A 24,989-nucleotide genomic window follows, 5' to 3' on the forward strand; every position below is an offset into this window, starting at 1 on the left:
AATTTCCACTTTTTTGCTTTTTAATTGGTGATGGGCCATATTCAGCATTATCCTCATCAGAACTGCTTGCCATTTTGGGTGGATAATTCACAAAACGGTATTACAAAAAACAGAACAAATATCAAAAAGCGCGCGGTGTTTTTATGTGTTACGGAATGAACGCGTAAACCACTTGTGGCATATAGTGACGTGCGATATTATAGTTCACTACGTATACAGCTGCAGCACGTCGGCGGCGGCGGCACAGCCGACATCAGCGCTGTCTGTGGCAACAGACATGCGCGAGCTCGACGAGTTTTCGTCGATCAAGTGGGCAAGGTTATTCTGAATAGAGTATAGTGACTACAGTGGCAGCATTTTGAGCAGTACTTCTGCCACCACCCCGCGTTCATAAGCAGCGGTACCGCTCAATAGGTCAAAACTGGTTATCTATCTCAGCCGCGCGCTGGTTATAAATAGCCAAATTGTCAATATGAAAATAATAATTTTGTCATTGAATAATATTATTTTACATTTCCAATTTTCGTATTCCTATTACTATCGTATTTTACGCAAAATGGAACCAAATCTTAAAACTATAAATAATCAGCGAGAAAACGTCCGATTCAAACATTTAACTGTAATAAACTATTCGATAAAATTGGATATTTGATATTTCATATGAATTGTTTTACATTTAAATCTGTATAACTGTATATTATGTAAAAAAACTTAAAATCATACGCTGTGAAAAAAATTATCAACGATGGATAAATAAATATGTAATATTTCATAATACTAAGTACACAAATTATTGTTTTTGTATATTAATTAACATTCAATCAACATAATATACGCCAATTTTGTTATTGTCTGTCAAACAAAATTTGCTGAAACATTAAACGATTTATATAATATTTTTAATATACGAATATATTTTTCAAGATTACGTATTACATTGTTTTTTATATTGTATTTGTAAGGTGCAAGTATTGTAGTAATTATATTCCTCTATTGGCGCACAAAGGTAATTTGAGAGCACGAGCAGTTAAAAAAATTTACCCACCTGCCCACGCATTTTTATTTTATAACGTACCCTAATAATTTTTGTTTCAATTAGTGATTCATTTATATATTATTTATGAATAATATTTTATGCTATAATCTTCAGTATAAAATACGTAGGTTAGGTTATGATAAATATAATTATAGAATTATACTTGTGTATAAAAAGTATCTACCTATCTATGTAATAGATATGTATATATTTTCAAAAAAAAAAAATGCTGCGAATGATAATTTGTATAGCCGATAGGACTAAGCTACTTAGGTCAATTATAATTTATATGTAATATATTTGATTCGTATATGTCTTTATGTGTTATCTTATTCACGTCGTCGATAACATAACAGAAAGTCTCTAAATAAATAACAATTATTTAATTATTTAATTATTAATGATAAAACATTAAATATTGAAATAATTGGATTCAAGTATTGACATCCTGCATGTCTAACTGTTCACGCCAGTAATTATTGGTAGTAGTAAACTAGTAACTAATACATTTTCGATAGATTTTTATTACGGTTTATATATTTTTAAATTATTTATTCACGTGAAAATGGATCAACTCAACAAAAAAACTCGTCGCTGCGCATCAAAAAAATTATCAGTTAAAAAATCGCTGAGTTCTCGAGTGATGAATATTCTAGGAATTCGTGATAAGACTGAGAGGTATAGGTACCTATATATTATTATTATTAATTTAATACAATTCACTAAAATTATGTTAACAAAGTCCCAATCCAGAAATCGCAGAACCTATTGTAGAATCATGTTACTTAGGTGCTGACAATAAACCACCATGTTCATCAAAGGAAATAATTAGGGAAAGTTTTAAGTGTAATAATTTTTAGGTTGTTATTCAAATGTATAATACCATAACTATAATATTAATTAAAAATAAATTATAATTAAACTTAATCTATGTGCTAGTATGATTTTTAATTATATAATACAATTTTATTGTAATTATTTTTAAGTCACAATCCAGAGGCCATAGAATCTGTTATGGCACCTTTTTTCTTGGGAGCTGTTAATCAAACACCATGCTCATCGAGGGAAACAATAAGGTAAAGTTTAATAATTTATAGCCATTTTATTGTATGAAATCTACTATAAATTTTTATTTTTATATATAATACATACATCATATACATTTTTTTAGATTCTGAACGAAGTGATGAATGTATTGATTTTACAATGATGTGTATGTTTTTTTTTTTGTGTCTGTGTACAGCATAACTAGTCGAAATAATGCTTCGATTTCAAACTTTGGGGGTGGTTTCCGATGTAAAATTGAAGATCCATGGTGCATTATAGAGGTCAAAAGTGAACATTTTCCAACAGTATTCAAAAAAATCGAGGAAAACAAAAAAAAATGACAGAAAAACTGGAATTTTTACGCAAAACCCGTTTTCGACCAAATCGATATTTTTATATGGTTGTCATTCAAAAACTAATCACTGTAAATACTTGAAATTTTCACCAAATGTTAATGTTAGTGATATCTATATACAGTTTAATTTTCAAACATTTTCGATTTTTTTTGAGTTATTTATAGACCACTGAAATTTTCGATTTTTTTGAGAATTTTTTTTTGAAGTGTCAGTAAAAAAATAATGGACGACCAAAAAAACTTGAAAATTTAATACACGGTTCCTTATGAGTTGTTCATATTGTAGCTAAAAAAAATTAAAAATCGTAAGTCACAATTTTTTTTAATAAGCGTTTACAGTTCAAAATGTTACGGAATCTGTCGAAAACGCGAAAATTTGTAAGTAATTTTGAAGTTGAAAAATCATAAAATTATAATTATTGTAATTGGGTTCGTCCGTTTAATAAATTATTAAATATATATTAATGTTATGTTTCAATTAATTATTATACATAAATTAAATGTGTTCTTTACATTTGTAAGTACCTACATTATTTATATTTATATAGATCATATGAATATGATAAGTTTGTAATGTTTGTATACAGATTGTTTTTTTACTGCAAATTGCTATTGTATTACATAATACAAAAAATTAAAGTATTATTCTATTTATTTCATATAATATGTTATGTATAACACTCAACTTCCTATATTAAGTTTAAAAATAAAATAAGTAAACAGGTATGTATTTTATACTAATAAAAATATTTAAAACGTTATACTAATATATTGGAGATGAAAATATCGTACGATAAGTACTTCAGGTCACTAATAAGTAATAACGTAAAAAACGTGACACAGTTACTAAAAAAACCTATTTAATCGTAATGAAATTATTGTTACTACATGTTATTACATGTATTTTAAAAAGTAATTGGGTTAGAAATACAAATCAAGTTTTGGTGTATTATTATTTGTATGCTTTATTTATTGATTAATATTCTTAAGTAAGCAGGGGCTTTAATTAATAAATAGGTCGCGACTCGTGACTCGTGAACTAGGAGCCACGTACCTAGCTAGTACATAGTAAAAAATACTTGGATGAAAATTTACGCAACGGTCAACTACATTGACGCGAAACGTCTATAACGACAGTCCGTGATATAATAATGTACCGCTCCCGCGATTATAACACACGCGCCGCGGCGCGTAGATGTTGGGCGTGGTTACGGCCAGCCACGACGGCGGCGATACGGAATACAACGCCATCTCTTGAGCGTTGTATGTTTTTCACTTTTACCACGACGGCCTCTTAAATGAATTATCAAACTTAATAATAATAATAATAAAATATTTTAAATTGAAGAAAATGCAAAAAATTTGCATAAGTAGCCCCCCCGCCCAGTTGTACAGACGTTTGAGTTGACCAGCTTTCCTCACACTTTTTTAATTTTTTTAATTTTATTTTTTTCCAATCACCTGTACAACTGGGGGGCTACATGTTGTAGATAAGAGCCTTCATCGTAGCACAACACAGTGAGGAAGGTGTTATTTGTAGACTTCAGGGACCAGTGAGGAGAACATTAGTAATGATATCACAGGCGACACCACAGCGATTTCAACTCGCCAAGTATCACTACTTAACGAACAAACCACACATTGTCTGTAGCGCTGTAATTACAAGGCTAAATTCCCCCAGCCAGTATCGAACCTACTATGAATGCATTCAAAGCCTAACGCCTTACCCACTGAGCCACACTACTCAGGCATGTGTAATAGTATAAAACACACTATTTAAATAATAAAATTGGTATTCGACAAATGATAACATCCTGTAAATGTATACAATAAGTATTATTGTCACCCTATATATTAGATAACACTGCAATAACGGATGTTAAAAAAAAAAATCAGTCTAGCTACACAAATGATGATAATATATATATATATATATATATATATATTATAATTAATAAAATATCAACACCTAACACTTAACATCTAACACATAACACTTAACACCTACCGTTTTGCAAACACTTACCGTTTCGCAAACACTTATCGTTTTGCAAACACCGTTGTTTGAAAATATTAAATATGTTAAACGTCGACGTGAACATGCTAAACGTCAACGTAAAAATGCTAAACATCGACGTAAAGATAATTAATTGATTTACGTAGTTATGTTGTTTTGCTTAAATGTATGTTTTAAATACGCGATAAAAAAAAATATATATTTCTATTATTATAAATAATAGAAATGGAAAATTTTAAAGCATCTTTAAATAAATGCGGTAACACAAAATATGATTTTGTAAAATTAGATACATTAGAACAAGGAAAAAAATATGAGGTGACTTCTTACGAATATTTTGATACAGAGGATGGTAAAACAATAACTGTTGTATTAGATAATAAAATTAGAGTATTTTTACCAAATAGATATTTAGATAATGATGAAATGATAGATGAAAATATATCGTTATATAAAAATTCGAAAACAAAATATAATCTTATTTATAAAGGAATGAAAAAATTAAACAAAGGAAAATCAATGCATTTGATTGATTTTGAATAAATTAGAAAAAAAAATATATAAACTTTTATAAATGGTATTTATAAAAATAAAAAAATGGTTATATTCATTTACCACAACCAGAATTCAATGATAATAATAAATTCAAAATAGGTCTCGAATCAATGTATTTAAAAAGTTTAAATTTGATTAATATTGAATCAGATTGTAAAATAGAAATTGAACATAGAGAAATATATATAAAAAAAGGTATATATAGCATTTCATATTTAAATAAATTAATTGAACCGGAATTCTTATCTTATAATAATAATAAAATTCAAATTGAATCTCCTTGTTATTATAAATTAGATGAAAAATTTAAAAAAAATTTAGGATTTGAAAATAAAGAATTTGATTTTTCATTAGTTGTTAATACTTTAATGTATTGTCCTACTTCAGAAGAAAAATATATAAATATAGATAAAAAATGTACACTTAGATTAGGTAGAAATGGTAAAATACCAGAGTGAAATTCCAATAGGAATATACACAATAAATGAAATTGAAAATTTAATGAATTGTTATGATTTTCCTAAAATAAATCTTGAATTAATTGATGGTTTTTTAAATATTACAGCCTCAATCGGTCTAAGTTTTGATGAATATTTATCGAATTGTTTAGGTTTTGATTATATGGGATATTTAATTCCTATAAATAAGGTATGGTCTGGTTCATGGAAACTAGGTCCTGATATTGAATATACAATAACAGGATCAAAACCAATTTTTAAAAAAAAATATAAACGGTGTTATTTTTACCCAAACAAAAAAATCTGATAAAATATATAAAACTGAAATTGAAGGTAACTATTCAATTGATCAATTGAATAGTTTATTATCTTCAAATATCAAATTACAAAATGATAATAATTTTATTAAATTAACTTCAAAAAATACTTGTTTGATAGACGAAAATTTATAATTAAGTTTAGGGATTGATAATAATTTTTTATATAAACATGTAGGAGATTCTGAAAAATTAGATAATAATATAAATAAACAATTATTAGAAGTACATTGCAACATAATTGAAAAATCTGTTTCATCTATTGATGAAAAAGTTATCGAAGAGGAACTTTTGTTTGTTTTTTATTATGATTCAAATAATCTTTTTATAAGATGTAATCCAATAATGTACAGACAAGTAAATGTAAGAACAATTCAAAAGATAAATATATATATATTCTTGATCAAAATGGTGATATTGTTAATTTTGGTGATGATTTTATTGTTTATCTTGATCTAATTGAAGAAAAACAAAATAAATATTAAAATTATTTTACAATAGAAAGAAAGGGCTGGGTGTATTGGACCCACCCACCCCTCATTTCCTACTAAAAAAAACAAAATAAATATTAAAATTATTTTTCAATAGAAATATTTCTATTGAAAACACAAAAATTTATTCCAGAAAGAGGTGGAGTACTATTATTGTTGTCAGGAAGACATGAAAATAATTCTCTTAAAAGAAGTGTAAAACTATTATCTAATTTAATTAGTAAAAGATTCTTCAATTGTTCCTTTTTCAATATCAAATAAAAATTCATCATTTCTAACGAAAAATACATAGCAAATTGTACTTTTAGGTAAATCTTCATTGAAATCCACATGTAAAATAATATTTTGTTTAGTTGCAGAAATATTTGTTGGTTGTCTAGTCATGTTTACAAGATATATTGTTCTAAATGTTTTAAAATCGTTTGGATCATTATACATCAAAGGAAGTTCTTGATGAGTTTTATGAAAAGTTTTTTTATAATCCATCAAACTATCATAAGCCTCACAATATTTTTCATTCTTAAAATCTAGATCTTGAGTTTCTTCAGGATAACGTCTTCCATTTATTTCAAACCTAAAATTTTTCACATTACAATGATCAAATTCACAAGGATCATGTTCTTGAGTATTTAACTTGTTTGTTTGAAATACCACACCGGCAAACAAAGGACTGGAAATAAAGGACGTCGATATTGAGTTGTTAAATCGAGTTTTATAGTTTTTCCTGATATATTTCTTTCTTCAATACATTGCCATGATTTAAAATTAAAAATATTTTTTTTTCTTGATAAATTGTTTTTAAATCATTTAACAATAAAACTTTATACATAGGATTGAAATCTAAAATTGGAATTCTAAGTGTAAATTCATCAATAATAATTTTTCCATTTTCTGTTCCTATAACAACTTTTTTTAACAATGCATCATCATCTGTATTTCTCGTAAAAATCATTTCCATATCACCTTGGAAAACAGGATATATTTGGTCTTTAAACCATCCTAATCCGAATTGTGATAATTTACCCATAACATTAAAACGACCTCCACCTTTATATTTGCTTGAAAATCCTGAGTTTATAATTAGTCCGTTTGGATCCACAGAAAAATCAAACACGCTTTTAATTGTACTAGCAACTCCTGGATTTTCGATTTCATCCAAGACTTTACCATGTTTTTTAACTTCAATTCTAGTAAATAAAAATGCAGGAAAATTATCAATTAGTTGTATTTTTGATTCTTTAGGATAATCTTTTCCATCTTTTTGCAAATATCTACCATAAATATAAAACTTTGCATCTTTAATGCTCAGAAAATCATCCATATTATATATTCTAAAAATTGTAGTTTTATTAGGTGTATTTAATTGTGAATTATTCACAGGTAAAAAAGTTTTATATTGAGATCTTTCAATATATTGATCGCATTTTTTAAAAATATTATACATTATTATTTATAATAGCAAATATATATATATTTTTTATATAAATGGATAAATTAATGGTAAAAAAATATATTGAAGATGATAGTAAAGAAAAATCTTTATTTGAAATACCTTCACGAGTTTTAGTGGTAGGAGCATCTGGCTGTGGGAAAACAACTTTGTTGTATAATATGATTATAAGTTATTGGATTCCATATAAAAATCTATATATTTTTACAAAAAATATTGATAATCCAGTTTATAAAAAATTAAAAAAAATATTTGAAGGAATATCTTCTATAAACATTCATTTTTCTGATGGTGATATAATATCTGTTGATAATATTGTGAACCTAATAGTGTAGTGGTTATTGATGATTTTCTTTTAGAAGATCAAAAGTTGATAATGGAATATTTTATAAGATCGAGATCAAAGAATATTAGTGTTATTTATTTAACACAAAGTTATACTTCAGTAGATATAAAAACAATAAGAAATAATTTAACTGTTGTAATTGTTTTAATCAGTCAAATTCAGGCACACGTTGAATATACACCAAAAGAAATCTAAAAAATAATTAATCTTAAAAAAAATTTACAAAATAACTATAGAAAAACAGTTTTAAACGATAAGTATACATCAGAAGAAAAAGTAAAACATTATGAACCAATATTAAAAGCCTTATCGAATGTTGAATCATCTGTTAATGATGTTAAAGAGGTTGCTATTAAAACTGATAATGATATTCAAAAAATTATAATACCTACTCCTTATAAACCTACTTATACAACTCCTTATAAACCTCGTAATCCAGAATTATTACGACTAACAGAAGATCAAGATATTATGAAAACACCTAAAAGTTCTCCACGAATAACAACAAATGAATCTCTTATGCCTAAACATATAATAATATTAGGTGAAAATGCGCAAAAATATTTATCAACTTTACCAAATGAATAGCTAAAGGTGTTAATCCATTTAGAATATATCATATTAGTAAAACTGATGAATTCATGATCGGAAAATACCCTATAATATTTGAAATTGATGATATAATTTTAAATGGAAAAAACATATACTAACCCCAGGTATGTGGAGATTATTAACTCATACAGATGTTACAAAAGCAGAATTTTATACAAAAGAAGATTTTGAAAATTATGAAAAATATTAATTGAAACAAATTCAATATACCAAAATAATGATATTAACACAGGAAAACCTAAATCAAGTGGAAGTGCTAAATATAATGAAATGATTAAACCTATTTGGGAAAAAATTTAACTAACAACAACAACAAAAACTAAAGAAAATAAACCAACAACATCAAAAAAAGATAAATGACCAACACTGAAAGAATCACAAAGTTTACCCAAAGGAGAAGGTTTAATAAAATATACAAATAATCCTATTGAATTTATTTATATCGATAATATAATAAAAATAATTGACAGACTATATTTTATATTAGCTGAGGAAATAGCGGGAAATTATGGTTTTCATAATGAAAAACTTGGTATTGTTCATTTGTTTAAACGAAACATGGAAACACTGATTGATACTCCCAAAAAAGGTGTTGAATATTTACTACAATCTTTGTTAAATTTACCAAAAGAAACAACAAATAAGTTAGAATATAATATTAAACAATTAATTGACAGACTACATGTTATATCATCTGCAGAAAGATCGGGAAAAAACACTTTTCATGATGAAAAACTTGAAATTCTTAATGTTTGTATTAAAAAAATAGAAAAGATAATTGATATTCCCGTTAAAGGTGTAGAATATTTAATGTCGTATATTTCATATTTACCAAAGGATATTATAAAAGGTTCAGGGTTTTTTAATGATTTTTTAAATTGTTCACAATTACCTCCGATACATTGACCTGGATATAATTATATAAGACCATTTACAAATTTAGATGAAAATATTCCCCCGATTAACAAGTTAGACGAATATGCAAGAGAACATGATTATTTTTATAAAGATCATAAAGATACTAAAACAAGACATGTCGCTGATAAAAATTTACAACAAAAAGCAATGGAAAGATTTTATGCTTCTGATAGTTCTTTGAATGAAAAAATTGCTGCTTTGACAACTGCAAATGTAATGAAAAAAAAAAAAAAAATAGGAATGAATTTAATATTTGAATAAAATTTAATATTTTTTAAATAAATATTTTGTATAATAAAATGCATTTTAAATTAACTGAAAACCATAAAAAAAAGTTGGCTGAAGCTCATAAAAAAAATTCTAATGTAACAATTGATATTGCTAGTGATAAAATATATAAAGGAGAAAATAAATATTGTTTAGATCAAAATCAAATAGATAAATTAAAAAATGCCGAGAAAAAAAATTCTGGAGTAAGGTTGGAGATTACATCGAAGCAAATTAAAGGTGGATTTTTACCATTCATTTTACATTATCTAGAAGCTGCAGCAGTAGCTACTCTATTTTTAATTGCATTGTATGATAGTTATAAAGATAGTAAACATAAGAAAAAATAGAAGAGGAAATAATTCGACACAATAAAGAAATGGAAAAAAATAAAGGTTCTGGATTGAAGACAAATAAAAAAAAAAAAATTGAAAAAATGATTAATTTCGGTATATCAACATTTAGAAAAAACATTAAAAATTATCCAGGATGTTATACAACTTTTTTGAGTAAAATAGAAAATATAAATATTGAACCGTTAAATAATTTTTATATACTAAAATTTGGAAATAATATAAAAAAATTTAGAGGTTGTTTCATGATAAATGAATTACCTGAAAAACCCTGGTTAAATGAATGTGGGATATTTAATTTAAATAATTCTATATTGCATTTCAATTTTCAATTATTAATATCATAAGTTCTATGAAAAATATTTTAATTATTATTGCATTTCAATTTTGTGATCTATTTGTGATTTAATTAATTTTACTGATCTTTTTATGATTAATTACATTTTACTGATCTTTTTATGTTTAATTACAGTTTACTGATCTTTTTATGTTTAATTACAGTTTACTGATCTTTTTATGTTTTATTTCATTTTGTGTTCTATTTCTGATTAAGCGAGCTTTTCTGATAAAGTTTACTGTTTGTGATGATTTTCTGATTAAAATCAATCTTGTGATCTTTTACTGATATTTTTAGGAAAAGTGTGCTCAAGTGCCCCCTATACTACTTATATCTACTATCAGGCTATGTATAGAATTAAACATTATAAACACGTAGTTTAAAGTTAATATTTAATTATGATAGATTACAACTAATTATTTTTTTTTTTTTAAATCGGAAAATTGAATGCAGATATTCAAAAAATTTAAATCATACTTTGTATCTAAATTATGTTGAATATTATATAAACATAAGATTAATTTTTATATATATTTAAGATGGACATTTTAAACCGTGTAAAATTAAATAATTATTTAAAATTAAATCATCTTACATTTCTCTATTATAGACAGAGAATACCCGATAATAATTATTAAGTGTATAATATGTTTAATAATTATAAAATATGCATAATATTTTATGATTAAAGTAGAAATTCATGTGATTTATTTAAAATTTTTGCAATAAATTTTCAAGATTTTCGGTAGAATATAAATTTTGAAACATAAAAATTAGGGTAGAAAAATCATTTGAACTTTATTTGAAATTATAGAGTTTTTAGTTATAACATATTCATAATTTTATGTCTACTATCAGGCCATGCATAGAAATAAACATTATAAATACGTAGTTAAGGTTAATATTTAATTATAATAGATTATTTTAACTAAGAGGTTTTTTTTTTAAATTAGAAAATTGAATGCAGATAATTAAAAAATTAAATTGCACTGCTTATCTAAATTATGTTGAATATTATATAAACATAAGGATAAACTTATTTGCACATTTTAAATCGTGTAAAATTAATTAATTATTTAAAATTAAATCAACTTACTTTCCTCTATTATAAACAAAGAATGCCCGATAATAATTAATAAGTGTATAATATATTTTATAATTATAAAATATTGATCAAATTTTATAATTAAAATGGAAAATCAAATGATTTATTTGAAATGGTTGCAATGAGTTTGTAAGGTTTTCGGTAGAACATAAATTTCAAAACATAGTACCTAATACAGGTAAAAAATCATTTGAACTTTATTTGATATAGATTTCTTAGTTATAAGATCATCATACTTATATGTTTTCTATCAGGTCATGCATACAATTAAACATTATAAATACGTAGTTTAAGGTTAATATTGAATTATAATAGATTAAAACTAATTGCCTTTTTTTTTTTTTTTGATAGGAAAATTGAATAAAATTATTAAAAAAAAAAATCAAACTTCTCATCTGAATTATGTTGAATATTATATAAACATAAGATTAAGCTTTAAATATATTTAAGATGTATATTATAAATCGTGTAAAATTAAATAATTATTTAAAATTAAATCATCTTACGTGCCGCTATTTAGACAGAGAATACCGAATAATCATTAATAAGTGTAAAATATATTTAATAATTTAAAAAAATCAAGTGATTTATTTGAATATTTTGCAATGAATTTTTAATTTTTTCTGTAGAATATAAATGTCGAAACATAGTTATTAGGGAAAAAAAATTATTTAAACTTTATTTGAAATAGAGTTTTTAGTTATAACATATATTCATACTTATATGTCTACTATCAGGCAATGCATAGAATTAAACATTATTAACACGTAGTTTAAGGTTAATATTTAATTATAATAGATTATAACTAACAGTTTTTTCTTCTAAAAAACTTGGAGAATTGAAACAAATGATTAAAAAATAAAATCACACTACTTTTTAAATCATGATGCGTATAATATAAACATAAGATTAAACTTTAAACATAATTAAGATGCATATTATAAATCGTGTAAAATTAAATAATTATTTAAAATTAAATCAACTTACTTTTGACTATTAAAGACAGAGAATAACCGATAATAATTAAAAAGTGTATAATATATTTTGTAATTATAAAATATTCATCAAATGTTATAATTAAAGTGGAAAATTATGTGATTTATTTGAAATGTTTGGAATGAATTTTCAAGTTTTGTGGTAGAATATAAATTCCAAAACATAGTAATACAGATAAAAAATCATTTGAACTTTATATGATACAGAGTTCTTAGTTATAACATATTCATACTTTTATGTCTACTATCAGTCAACGCATAGAATTAAACATTATGAACACGTAGTTTAAGGTTAATATTTAACTATAATAGATTATCGACTGGTATAAGGCAAATGACGAATGGATCTTCACTGGAATTATTCCAAATTATTCTAATATTGCGTTACAACACTATTATCACAAAATATTATCTTATCACTGTAAAATGTATAACGTATTAACGTACAAGTTAATAATTTAATATGCATCAAAAAAAATTGTAAATTGTGAATACATTTTTAATGTTACATACTTATTTCTTAAGACTTAAAAAATTATTTTAAATATAATATATACAAATAACTTCGGTAATTATGTTTGAGTGTTGTTTGTTAACATAATATTTTTCAAATTAACTGGAGTAAAACACATTAACTTTCTAACTAGTTAAAATCCATAATTGTTGGCTCACAGATATTATAAATTAAAAATATTTAGCATGTTGCTCATAACATTTGTATAATTTGTCAGAATAAAATTAAAAAATCAAAATAATATAAGATTTACATATTCTCTAATCAGTAGCATGTTTCTGGTAACATTTGTTAAATAGGTAAAGTAATAAATATAATGGTAATAAAATAAATAGTAGTTATAATAAAATAGGTCGGGGGTGGAGTGGTCGAGCGGACTAAGGCGTCTGTTGCCATGCACGCAGTCGCCGGTTCGAACCTCGGTCACGGGTGGCATCGCTCTTTGGGCATTTCGCGGTGTCTGGAGAGTGAGGCCGCCGCCCCCCAACCGGGCATGGCAGAAACCTACGGGTGCTCATTCAAAATTCTGCCAAAAATACCCACGTGTTTAAAACCTACAGTACCTTCCCCTACAGTTCCCCCAGTCTAATGACCTTTGTTGTCGAAGTCTTAACCCTAATAAAAATAAATAAATTAAACATGTAAATTAATTCAACTAACACACATGTGGTAATAATAATGAGTATAATCCAGATAATAAAAACTTTATTTTTTTGTCAAAGAGTAAGTATGGTCATTTGAAGAGTGGATATTTAATATTTCACCATTTAAATCTTTCATTAATACCTTAAATACAATATTGGCATGTTTTTTCGCATATGATTATTCAAATTATAAGCTGTTGAGTATTTGTAATTTTATTGAAAACACACATTACTAGAACTCATGGTAAATAATAATAATAAATGTAAAATTGGTTAATACAGTCTTAAATACTGTGCAACACACCACTGCTGTAAAACTGACATAATATACAATTATAGCAATTATATTTCTCTTTTATTTCATAATAATTGGGTGTATATGAGTGTATATGTAGCTGTAATTTATATCTTTAATGAAGTCATTCATAGCAATCTTTATTGTACTTTATACTAGATCAATTTTATCTCGTTATGATTGCGATCACCTATTGTGCACATATTTTAAAATTACCTATATATCACCCATATATATATATATATACATAGAAAGTAAAGTTTCCATACCAAAGAACAGTGAAATATGAAACACAATAAAAATACCATGAAATACAATAATGTTATATCTGCTTTGTATTAAAAAAATACTATAGTATTTATAATCAATGATATTACTTTCAAAAGTTGGATCATAATATTGCATTTTGAAAGGCGGTATAAATTCAAAATTATTTCGTGATAATAGTGTTGTAACGCCATATTGGAATAATTTGGAATTTTTCCTGCGAATATTCATTCGTGGCAAATGGGCTATGCGACATGGTGTATACTACCGGACAACCGACAGTTAAAGCAATCGAGCATACGAGCGCTAGTGTTTGTATGACAATATTTAGTAATTAGATAATTGATTTTTATTTTCCGGTATTTTTCAGTATAATCGACATTTATTGATAACAGTGTAGGGGCCAAGCTCCTTTTTTAGGGTATAAGCAACACTGATGGAAATTTATTGTTATTAAGAAACGACAAACACGTGGTGCTTGGACCCCTCTATTATGGCTTATCACATTTTATAATATTGATATTAATATTATGAGATTTTTTTATCAAAAATCAGTCACAGTATAATATATTATTTTATTTAATACACTAGACATATTCATTTTTCGTGGTTTTTTATGGCGATGGTTGACACGCGGAATCTATCGGATGGATCCGGGGCTTCGGACTGTTGTCCTGGTCGATCGTCGTTCCCGCCTGGTTGATGGTATCCGCGTTGTCCTCCGGGATAAATCCGATCGTATCGAGTGTTCCAGCGTATTCGACAACCCATTAACCTTGAGCGGTCAGAATAAGCGTAGCGCCGGATGCTCGGCCGGTAGGCAATCCGTACGCTCACTGTTGACGCTTGGCGATGGTATCATTGACGGGGCCGGCCGTACCGGTCTCCGGTAGAAAACAGTCGTGATTCGTCCGTGCGGCGTGAATCGCTGAGTGGGTCGTAATCTTGGTTGCCGGCAATGTGTTCACTAGGTGATCGGCAGTCAGCGGATAACGGTTTGAACGTTGTCCGTCGTGGCTGATGATCGTCGTTAACTTGAGTTTCCGAATGATTCCAGTTGTTCATAAGTGATTGTTCAGTTGTTGAAGTGTTGAGGTATGGAATTGGAATGAACGTCCTCTTTGCTTTGCTTTGTTGGGGTGGCTAACTATACCAGGCTTGCGCCTTTACTAGTGGATGGAATTTGGATGGATAATAGTTTTGTTGATTGATCCACGTAAATGGGTATGGGTTTGGGTTTTCCTTTGATAGTTGGAGGGGTATGGATTTTTCCTAGAAGTCGAATATGGTCGTGATCTGAGAAGAAACTTTTGTAAAACATTGATTTGGATTGATACTGAATAGAGGTTTGGATGGATTTGAAGTTGGCAGATTTGAGAAGAACCGAATTTTTAACGATAGTGGGCATACCTGTTATTGTACGTAAACCAATAGTTCGGAAGGATTCGATACGCTTCCAGTGAGAGGGACAGATGAAAGGTAGGAGGGGCCAGCATAGGTAAGAACGGGGGAGACGTATAGTTTGAGTACCTTAAGTTTGGTTGTTAGTGGAATGGGTCATTTAAGGTTTAGTATGGGGTAGAGTATACCGCGGGTACGAGTGGCTTTTTTGATGATATTTTGGACGTGCTGACCGAAGTTTAGTTTGCGCCCAATTGTAACGCCTAGGTATATTGCTTGTATGGACCAGTTAACAGTGTGATTGTCAAGTAGTAGAGGTGGTAGGTTAGTTGTGTTAGAGCGACCAAATATGATGCCAACAGTTTTGGTTGGATTTATTTTAATACGCCATCGGTGGAACCAGGCGGCTGCTAGGTTGAGTGGGTGCTGTAATTGTATAGCCGCACACCTGGGATTTTTATTAAAGGTGAAGAAAACAGTATCATCGGCGAAGAGTGAGAGGTAGGCTTTTGGAGTTGTTTGTATGTCATTGATGTAGGACAGGTATAGAGTTAGGTTAGGTTAGGTTAGGTCCTAACCTAACCGATTCAGCGGTGCCGCGCCGTATTTGTGTTATGCGTTATTTTGTAATTGCCGGGGCCCTGGAAGGGGGATTGTCCCTTTCACGCCCATTATTATGTAAATAATCTGTAAGGGGCTGCGGTTGGGGGATTGTCCCTTCCGCTCCCCAATATAAGTTGTATGATTGTTTTTTAAATAAACGATGGCGACTCACCACCTGAAGCATTGCTTAACGGCGCTTCCGGGTGGTGAGTGTATTGCCGATTCATAAGAAAAAAAAAAGGTTATGAGATCGTCACCAGGGGTTTTCTTTTTGCGAAGATTGCTGATGAGATTTTGTATGGTGCCTGTGGTAGTGAATAGGTTAGAGTTAGTTATGTCGAGGTTTTTTAGTGAGTGGTAGTGATCCGTTACTTCTGGTAAGTCGGGGCCTGGGTTAGTTTTGAATTGGTTTTTGAGAGAATCGGCTATTAGTTCAGCACGATCATTGGATGAGAAAACTAGACCATTTGGGCCCATCAGTGGGTGGGAAGCTGGACACTTGTGGAGGAGTCATTTTATAAGTTTGTATGTGGATCCGTCGTTGGGGTCGAGTGAGGAAAGATGTCCCATTGGTCGGTTTTGTGAGTTTCAAGTAAGGTACGGATGAGTGAGATTTTGGCGTTATGTTTACGTTTAATGGTCGGGTCACGGTTATTTTGCCATTGGCGGCGTAGTTTGTTCTTTTAAGTTATTTCGTTTTTAATGTAGTTTGGTTGTAAGAGTGAATAGTTTTTAGTTTTGGGTGTGAATACGCTAGCTTCAATTGCGTGCTGTATGTTTTTGGTCAGATAATCGATTGCCTTGTCAATTAAATGACTGTCATTGATCGGTTAAGTAGATAAGTTTGGTAGGTTAGTAAGGATTATTTTGTATTTAGTCCAGTTAATGAAGCGGTTGGTAGCTGGAGGGGAAGTAGATATTGGAGAACATAAGGTCTTTAGAAGGATAAGGTTGTGGTCTAAGGAAAGTTCGTTGAGATTGTACGAGAGCGATGTCGAGTACGTCAGGTCTGAGTCTGGCGTTTGTTGGACAGTATGTGGGGGTTGATAGAGCAGTGATGGAATAGTCAGATAGTTGGGCATGATCAAAAAGGACTCGTCCGGCAGCGTTTGTCGAATGACTGTGCCACAAGGGATGTTTGGCGTTAAAATCACCTGCCGAGATTTGCCATTCGGCGCTCTTAGTCATCAGGTCTAGGTCGTTGGTCGTGAGACTGGAGCTGGGTGGTTTGTAGACAGCTGAGATGAGTACATCGTGGTCATCTAGTTGGATAAGGACAGAGGACGATTGAATGGATGTATTTAATGCGACTTGTTGGTGAACAACGCGTCGATGGATGAGGGCAGCCGTACCTCCGTACGTAGGTGAACCGCGGACAAGTGATAGGTCATTTCTGTACGTGAAATAGTTGGGAATGTGAAGTTTGATAGATGGGGATAGGCGTGTTTCTTTAAGTAAAATAATGTCGGTTTTCAGTTGGAGTGCTAAGGAACGTAGTTTGTTATGTAACGATCGAAATTATATTTGTCATTTATTAATTATTATGAACCATGATGCGATAATGCTCTCCGTCCCACGGTCCCCTCTTGCCTCCGCTCATAGGTAACACCAAACAACACACACACACTGTCACGTATACTTACCTAGTACCCGTGGTTCGGATAACTGGCCGACACTGTATCGTATTATTAACACCTCATTAACGGCATAGGTAATAATAATGTAAAAATGTAAAGTTCACCGGCCAAACATATTTGATGATTATTACGCAACATTATTATGCAACGCTGTCCGGTGAACAACCCGCCCGGTCACGGCCATTTCGTATTAGTATATTTTCTTCGCTTCTACGGACCACAGCATGTCGGAGTAAAGAAGAAGAAAGTCGCCGAGTGCGTCTTCGGGACGACGCTCAACGGCCCTGAACAATGATGGTAGTATAATTTTATTAATGTTGTGAATACAACACACACACACCCACACCTTGGCCGGTGAATTTGTATTAATAAAAATTAAATAGGTTTTGACACCTTTGGTGTTCTTTGAAATTATATATTATAATATTCTGATGATCCGTATACGTATACTATGTTTTATGTGGATATGTTATTATTGATTTATTTATACGCTGGTGACCGATATCCGGAGCCATGCTTGAAATTGACATACAGTCAAATTCCATATTTTATTCTATTATGTATTTATATTTTATATTGATCTATTGTATCTGATCGGTGACCTTCAGTGGCGGCCAAGTTTTTGTGCCGTATGGCTTTTCTTGGTCATAAATTAAAATTTTATTCCTAATATACTTTAAATAATCACTCCCCATATCTATGTTTTTTTTTTTTTTTAACTTTTTCCCCTTTTCCGAGTCACTTATTCATTTTATATGTAAAAAAAAATCCCATATGCTCCGGTTTCCGAATCTCGGCTGTGGGTTGGCGACCTATGCTAGCCTCGTCAATGTGCACTCCACGCCGAATCTGGGTATGGCCCCGTGCGAGATGTTACAGTTAAGTTTATGTTTAAATTATTCATTTTGGGGCGTGAGAATGGACATAAATGATTTAATGTTGGTCTCAATAAGGGATTTTGGGTCCTGGTTGTTAGATAGTGCAGAGAGGAGGTTAGTAAGTAAGGTGAAGATCGATTGTAAGTTGAGTTGTGGAGCAGAGGAAATTGGGGTTGAGGATACTGAGCCTGTGGTTGCTGCAGCGTAAGTCAGTGAGGAGTTTGTTGTGGCGGAAGGAGTGGAAAGTTGGGGTTTCGGTGCAACGGAGTTTTGGGATGGCAATTTCTGAAGGTTTTGGGTCGTGCTGGACGATTATTGCTCTTTTTGTGCCAGAAATTGTGGACAGCCTCGGAAGTTTGCTGTATGTGGCCCACCACAGTTACAGCATTTTGGAGCTTGTTCAAGGGTTTTAGTGCAAGCGCTGGCGGAGAGATTCCCAGCGCATTTAACACACCTCGGCGGGTGGCCACAGTTACGGAACCGTGACCAAAGCGTTGGCATGCAAAGCATTGAGCTGGACCAGAGGATTTCAGTGCTTCCACAGAAATCTGGATGTAGAACAAGCTGTCAATCCGGAAAATGTCTTTGGCGGTCGAGGAAGCAGCGATGTGCACGAGGCATATTGGCATAGGTTTGTCAGGGGAACCAAAACGGCGTACGAATTTAACCGAGAAGCCAAACGATTCAAGCTCGCTTGCGACTTCATCGGTGTGGATGTCAGTTGGGATGCCCTTCAAAACTACCTTAAGGGTGCGTTATTCGGGGAGGCGGAAGGTGTGGAAATCAATTTTATTTTTAGTCTGGGCAGTCTGGATCGTTCGGAAGTGGAAGGAGTCAGCTGTTTGAATGGAGATTTGACCGTTTAAGGTAGATTTTGCGGTGATTGAAGAGAGAGTTATGTTTGGAATTTGGTAGACAAAGGTGCAGCATTCCGCCAGGAACTGGAGCTTACCATGATAGGACGAGGTCGAGTTTGAGTCGGAGGTTGAACTAGTGACGGGATAGCGGCAGTATTAGTTGGTACGGATGTAAGTTGATAAGTAGACGTTCGGTTTTGGTAGTAGTTGAGCTAGATTCTGAAAAGGAATCAGACGATTCTAGGGTTTCAGAGTCTAAAGATTTCCGAGGCAATTGTCATGGAGGAGAGGAGCGTTGGCGTGGGACTTTGGTTGCTTGTGGGGGATGGTAAGCGGAGCTATCACCTTTTCGATTACGCAGTTTGTTGCCACACATAGCTAGGTGATAGTTTAAAAGTCCTGTCGCTCTGAAAAGAGCGTTTTAGTTGCGGTGCGAGCGGGGGTGTTTGCGAGAGCTGGAGGGTACTGCGGCGGTGTGAGGGCGCGGCCTCACGACAGTTTATTTACGGAGTTTACCGACACTTTCGCGACGGATTACCTGTGGGCGCTGATGCCCTGGTAGAGGAGCGGTGAGAACTGCTGTTTGAGACGATGCCCGCCGAACAGTGCTCTGCTATTTGCTGAACGTTTGACGGTTTGTGGGCACTGGTGCACTGTTGAGATTAGCAGTGAAAACTACTGATTTGAGTTGGCGCTGTTGCCTGTTGATTTTGATTTTTACACGTTAATCAGATTTCCGTAGCTTTTATTGGATCAGGCGATATAGAATGACGACTTGACATAACTTCATTTCAATGGTCACCTGATCTCAACGGTGCTGTTTTCACTCAGCAAACTTGTTCGGCTGTACGAGTATAAATGTCGTTGTGTGGATAACGGTGTTGTTACTGTGGTTCCCTAAATGGTGGTCTGTGGTTGGTTGGTGGTCCTGAAAAGGACCGTTTCTGTCGTCTGATATTGTTCCGTAACATAATATTATGAGATTTTTTATCAAAATCAGTCACAGTTTAATATATTTTATTTACTAAATTTAATTAATTCATTTTTCTTGGTTTTGTGTAAAATTAAATAATTATTTAAAATTAAATCAACTTACCTATATCTATTTTATAGACAGAGAATACCCAATAATAATTAATAAGTGTATAATATATTTAATATTTATAAAATATTCATCAAATGTTACGATTAAAGTTGAAAATCAAGTGATTTATTTGAACTGTTTGCAATGAATTTTAATGTTTTTCAGTAGAATACATAATAAATTTCGAAACATAAATATTTGGATAGAAAAATCGTTTGAACTTAATTTTAAATAGAGTTCTTAGTTATAATACATTCATTTTTTTATGTCCTAACCTAACCTATCAGGCAAACATAGAATTGAACATTACAAACAAGTAGTTTAAGGTTAATATTTAATTATAATAGATTATAACTAACAGCTTTTTTTTTTAGAAAATCGGAAAATTGAATGTAGATATTTAAAAAAAAAAATATTACACTACTTATTTGAATTATGTTGAATATTATATAAACATAAGATTAAATATAATTTAAGATGCATATTATAAATTGTGTAAAATTAAATAATTATTTAAAATTAAATCAGCTTACCTATATCTATTTTATAGACAGAGAATACCCAATAATAATTAATAAGTGTATTGTTGTGTATGGTTGAGTATGTATGTATGTATGTATGTATGTATGTATGTATGTATGTATGTATGTATGTATGTATGTATGTATGTATGTACTATGCATGTATGTACTGGAGGCTTACATATAAACGCGCAAACGTGTTGACTCAGGCTAAAAGAGTGTGTGACCATTTCGGTTCTCACGATGGTCTACGTGACCGAAATGGCTGGGTCAGCACATACCGAAGACCCCGGACGGACCGTTGCGACGGGCCCGGTCAGTGGTCGCCAGTCAGTCGAGTAAAGTCTGGAAGGAGTGAACGACACGAGCGTATCTACACAGAGCATCTTTTAAGTTTATAACAGAGCATCCTTTAAGTTTTGTAACAGAGCGTCACTCATATAGTTTTAATCAAAACCTCTCATATGTCGTAATAATGTATCAGTGTTTGGTTTTTAAAGTGTTTAATTTAATAAATCACTAATTATATACCTAGTAAATCCGTGTGTTATTGCATTTGACGCCAATATCTACTATTTGAATATCATACGACGGTGGACTACACTTCATTGGTGGCAGCGGTGGGATCTCTAAAAGCGAAAAACTATCGTAATTTATTTTGCGACGGTGCAATTTTGGAGATCACTAAAGAACATACGTGGACTACCTCCGTTTGAGTTCAATCGATTTTGGTGTCAGGAAACCAATACAGAAAATCTACAGAAAATCCACAGAAACTCGATAATTAGGGACATGGTCACACGGATGACCAAAGGTATATTATAATATATTATATCCTCAAAAAATCTACTTCGGAGAAGTAAAAAAGGCTTTCTGTGCGTAAGTTGAAGAGATTGGGAGAAAAGATAGAACTTTGGTGTTAATAAAGATGTGAAATCAATCTCATAGTTCTGTGCCAAAAAGGGCCACGGTTGAAAAAATAGAATTTGGAGCTTATTAAAGAAGTGAAATCAATACCCAAATTATGTGCCTCAACTTGAAAAAATATCTTATTCAAAAAAATGTCAAGATGTTCAACTGTACAAACATTGAAAAAAAATATTAGCACAGAACGGCGTGAATTACAGATAATCAACAAAAGTTCTAGTCAGACAGTTAAACTCGTAAACAACTAAACAAGTCAACAACTCCGATTTATGGGTAATTCATTATTATTGTAAGCCGTTCTGTGCTAATATTTTTTTTCAATGTTTGTACAGTTGAACATCTTGACATTTTTTTGAATAAGATATTTTTTCAAGTTGAGGCACATAATTTGGGTATTGATTTCACTTCTTTAATAAGCTCCAAATTCTATTTTTTCAACCGTGGCCCTTTTTGGCACAGAACTATGAGATTGATTTCACATCTTTATTAACACCAAAGTTCTATCTTTTCTCCCAATCTCTTCAACTTACGCACAGAAAGCCTTTTTTACTTCTCCGAAGTAGATTTTTTGAGGATTTCAATTATTTTTTCGAAGTACGTTTTACTTTGATATCTCGGGACAATTTATAATATATAATACGAGTGAGAGGTCCGAGCGCCGAGACGAAACTTAATGTATAATAGTCACGTTATCGGTCGGTGTGTTGTTACTTATGCACAGAATATAATATTTTTTTATATTAATAATACAATTATTTAATAATAATTATTATTATTATAGTATTAAAATAGTTATAATAGGTACATATAATAGCTCCCTATAACATAAGGAGTTGCACCGCATGTAGCTGTTGTTTTGTATAACAATAAACCGCGTAAAATAATGTACAATGCACGAGACGACGAGTCCACAGTTGTAGTATGTTGAATGTTCCGCGGCGTTCGCAGAGTGAATAGCTGTTGTTGTGTATAAGGTTCGCGGTACGGTAGCGGTACTGCGCGTGGCGTTTGCTACGGCGTTGGAAGGGGAAGTTTGGGCGGCCGCATCTCGCCGTACGACGGAACGAAAGAAAAGACACACAAAACTGCAGTTTTTAGCTCTGTCTCTCTCGCACTCCGCATTCAACCAACGGGTGCGAGTGAGAGGTCCGAGCGCCGAGACGAAACTTAATGTATAATAGTCACGCTATCGGTCGGTGTGCTGTTTCTTATCGGTCGGTGTTACTTATGCACAGAAAGGAGTCTCTAGCGAGACTTTTCGATAGTATTGTAACGAGCTGTGACTTTATCTATATTTACTTATGAGTCCCTGGTAGTAATATCATAATAATAATGCTGAAGAGCAGCGGCGTAGTGCTAATAATAGTAATAATATTAATAATACATATGACACTATATATCTCACTACTCATATAAATATTCTTTTAAGTAGGTCACGCAGGAATTGTGTGTTTTATGTAAACGGAGATCGTGTTATAATGTTTTGTATAAGGGACATCCGGTTAAGTGTCGCGTGTAGCCACAAGCCACAGTCACACGCACCATATATGACCATGGGAGTTACGTAACATAGATATGACCACTGGAGTAGGGACTAGGGATTTCTCTACAAGAGGAGCTCGTAGACCGTACGATAGTCAGACGAACTTACCAACAACTAGCGACTGGAAGCTGAACACACTAGCAGTCACATCTCGTTATTACCATTAAATAAATTAATTGAACTTGGTCATTTTTTCAATATTATTAATTATTGGACTTGTAATAAATAAAATATTATTCAAAAAACATCAAGTGTTGATTATTCCATTCAACTTCTTGACAATCCTAGAAGGGCTCGTTACAGTATAATAAAGTGTATTAGCGATAACATAAGCGTCACCGCCAGCAGTGCCGTAGCTGTGCGTCGTTATATCCTACCGACGGAGTGTTAAGATATATATATATATATATATGCACACAATCGCGTATATTATACACTATACATAATATAGACGTATTCATTGTCATTATATCGCTGAACGAACGCGCCACCGACATCGTTGCGTAGCTGCACGTCGCCAAGGTCGGGTAGAGATAACATACACAGTGCCGCGTCGTAGCCGCCGTGGGGGCAACCCGTTCAAAGCACTCGTACGTAAAATAACGAAATAGCGCCCCGTGCGTCTGTGAGGAGCCCGTTTGTTAGTGCTCGTCGTTCTTAAAATTATCGTTGCCGCCGCCACGGTACGCGTCGTCGCTAGTGTCGTCAGAACCTCTTCGCCACCGCCGCCGTGACAAAAATTGTCGTGGTCGTCGTCGCCGCCGCCGTGATACACATCGTTACCGTCAGGGAGCAGTCTTCATCCCAGTACGCGCCGCCGTCGAAGGAGTGGGACAAGGACAACGCCACCGAACAAGTGGGTCAGTGGGACGAGCCGACTGTCGCAGCTGCACTCTTATCAAAGACATCCTTATCAAGCGGTAAACAATAACAATAGAGTATAAAAACAATCAGAATGCAGCGGTATTTATCATAAATCGTTTTGTTAGTTTTAATAGTTTTATTTAGTTGGGTTTATTATTAATTCGTTATATAGATTATTATTAATTTATTATATAAATTATTACTAATTTATTAAATTACTTGGGTTGACTGAATTGTAGGATATGTCTTATTATTATTAAAAAGGGGGAAATTAATTTTAATTCATAGAAAGTTA

At 31.4% G+C, this 24,989-nt stretch overlaps 1 protein-coding gene across 1 annotated transcript; it reads left to right on the forward strand.

Annotated features, from left to right (window-relative positions):
* Nucleotides 1–277: 277 nt before the first annotated feature.
* Nucleotides 278–2,116, forward strand: LOC149056491 (uncharacterized). Its single transcript, XM_089222131.1, has 5 exons — nucleotides 278–318; nucleotides 963–1,006; nucleotides 1,555–1,714; nucleotides 1,779–1,880; nucleotides 2,023–2,116. Exons 1-5 carry the CDS (start codon nucleotides 278–280, stop codon nucleotides 2,114–2,116), a joined length of 441 nt encoding a protein of 146 aa, XP_089078257.1.
* Nucleotides 2,117–24,989: the final 22,873 nt, after the last annotated feature.

Source organism: Diuraphis noxia, unplaced genomic scaffold (genome assembly GCF_037042655.1).
Source record: "Diuraphis noxia isolate RWA-SAM2 unplaced genomic scaffold, SU_Dnox_SAM2 contig0003, whole genome shotgun sequence".
NCBI classification, from domain to species: domain Eukaryota; kingdom Metazoa; phylum Arthropoda; class Insecta; order Hemiptera; family Aphididae; genus Diuraphis; species Diuraphis noxia.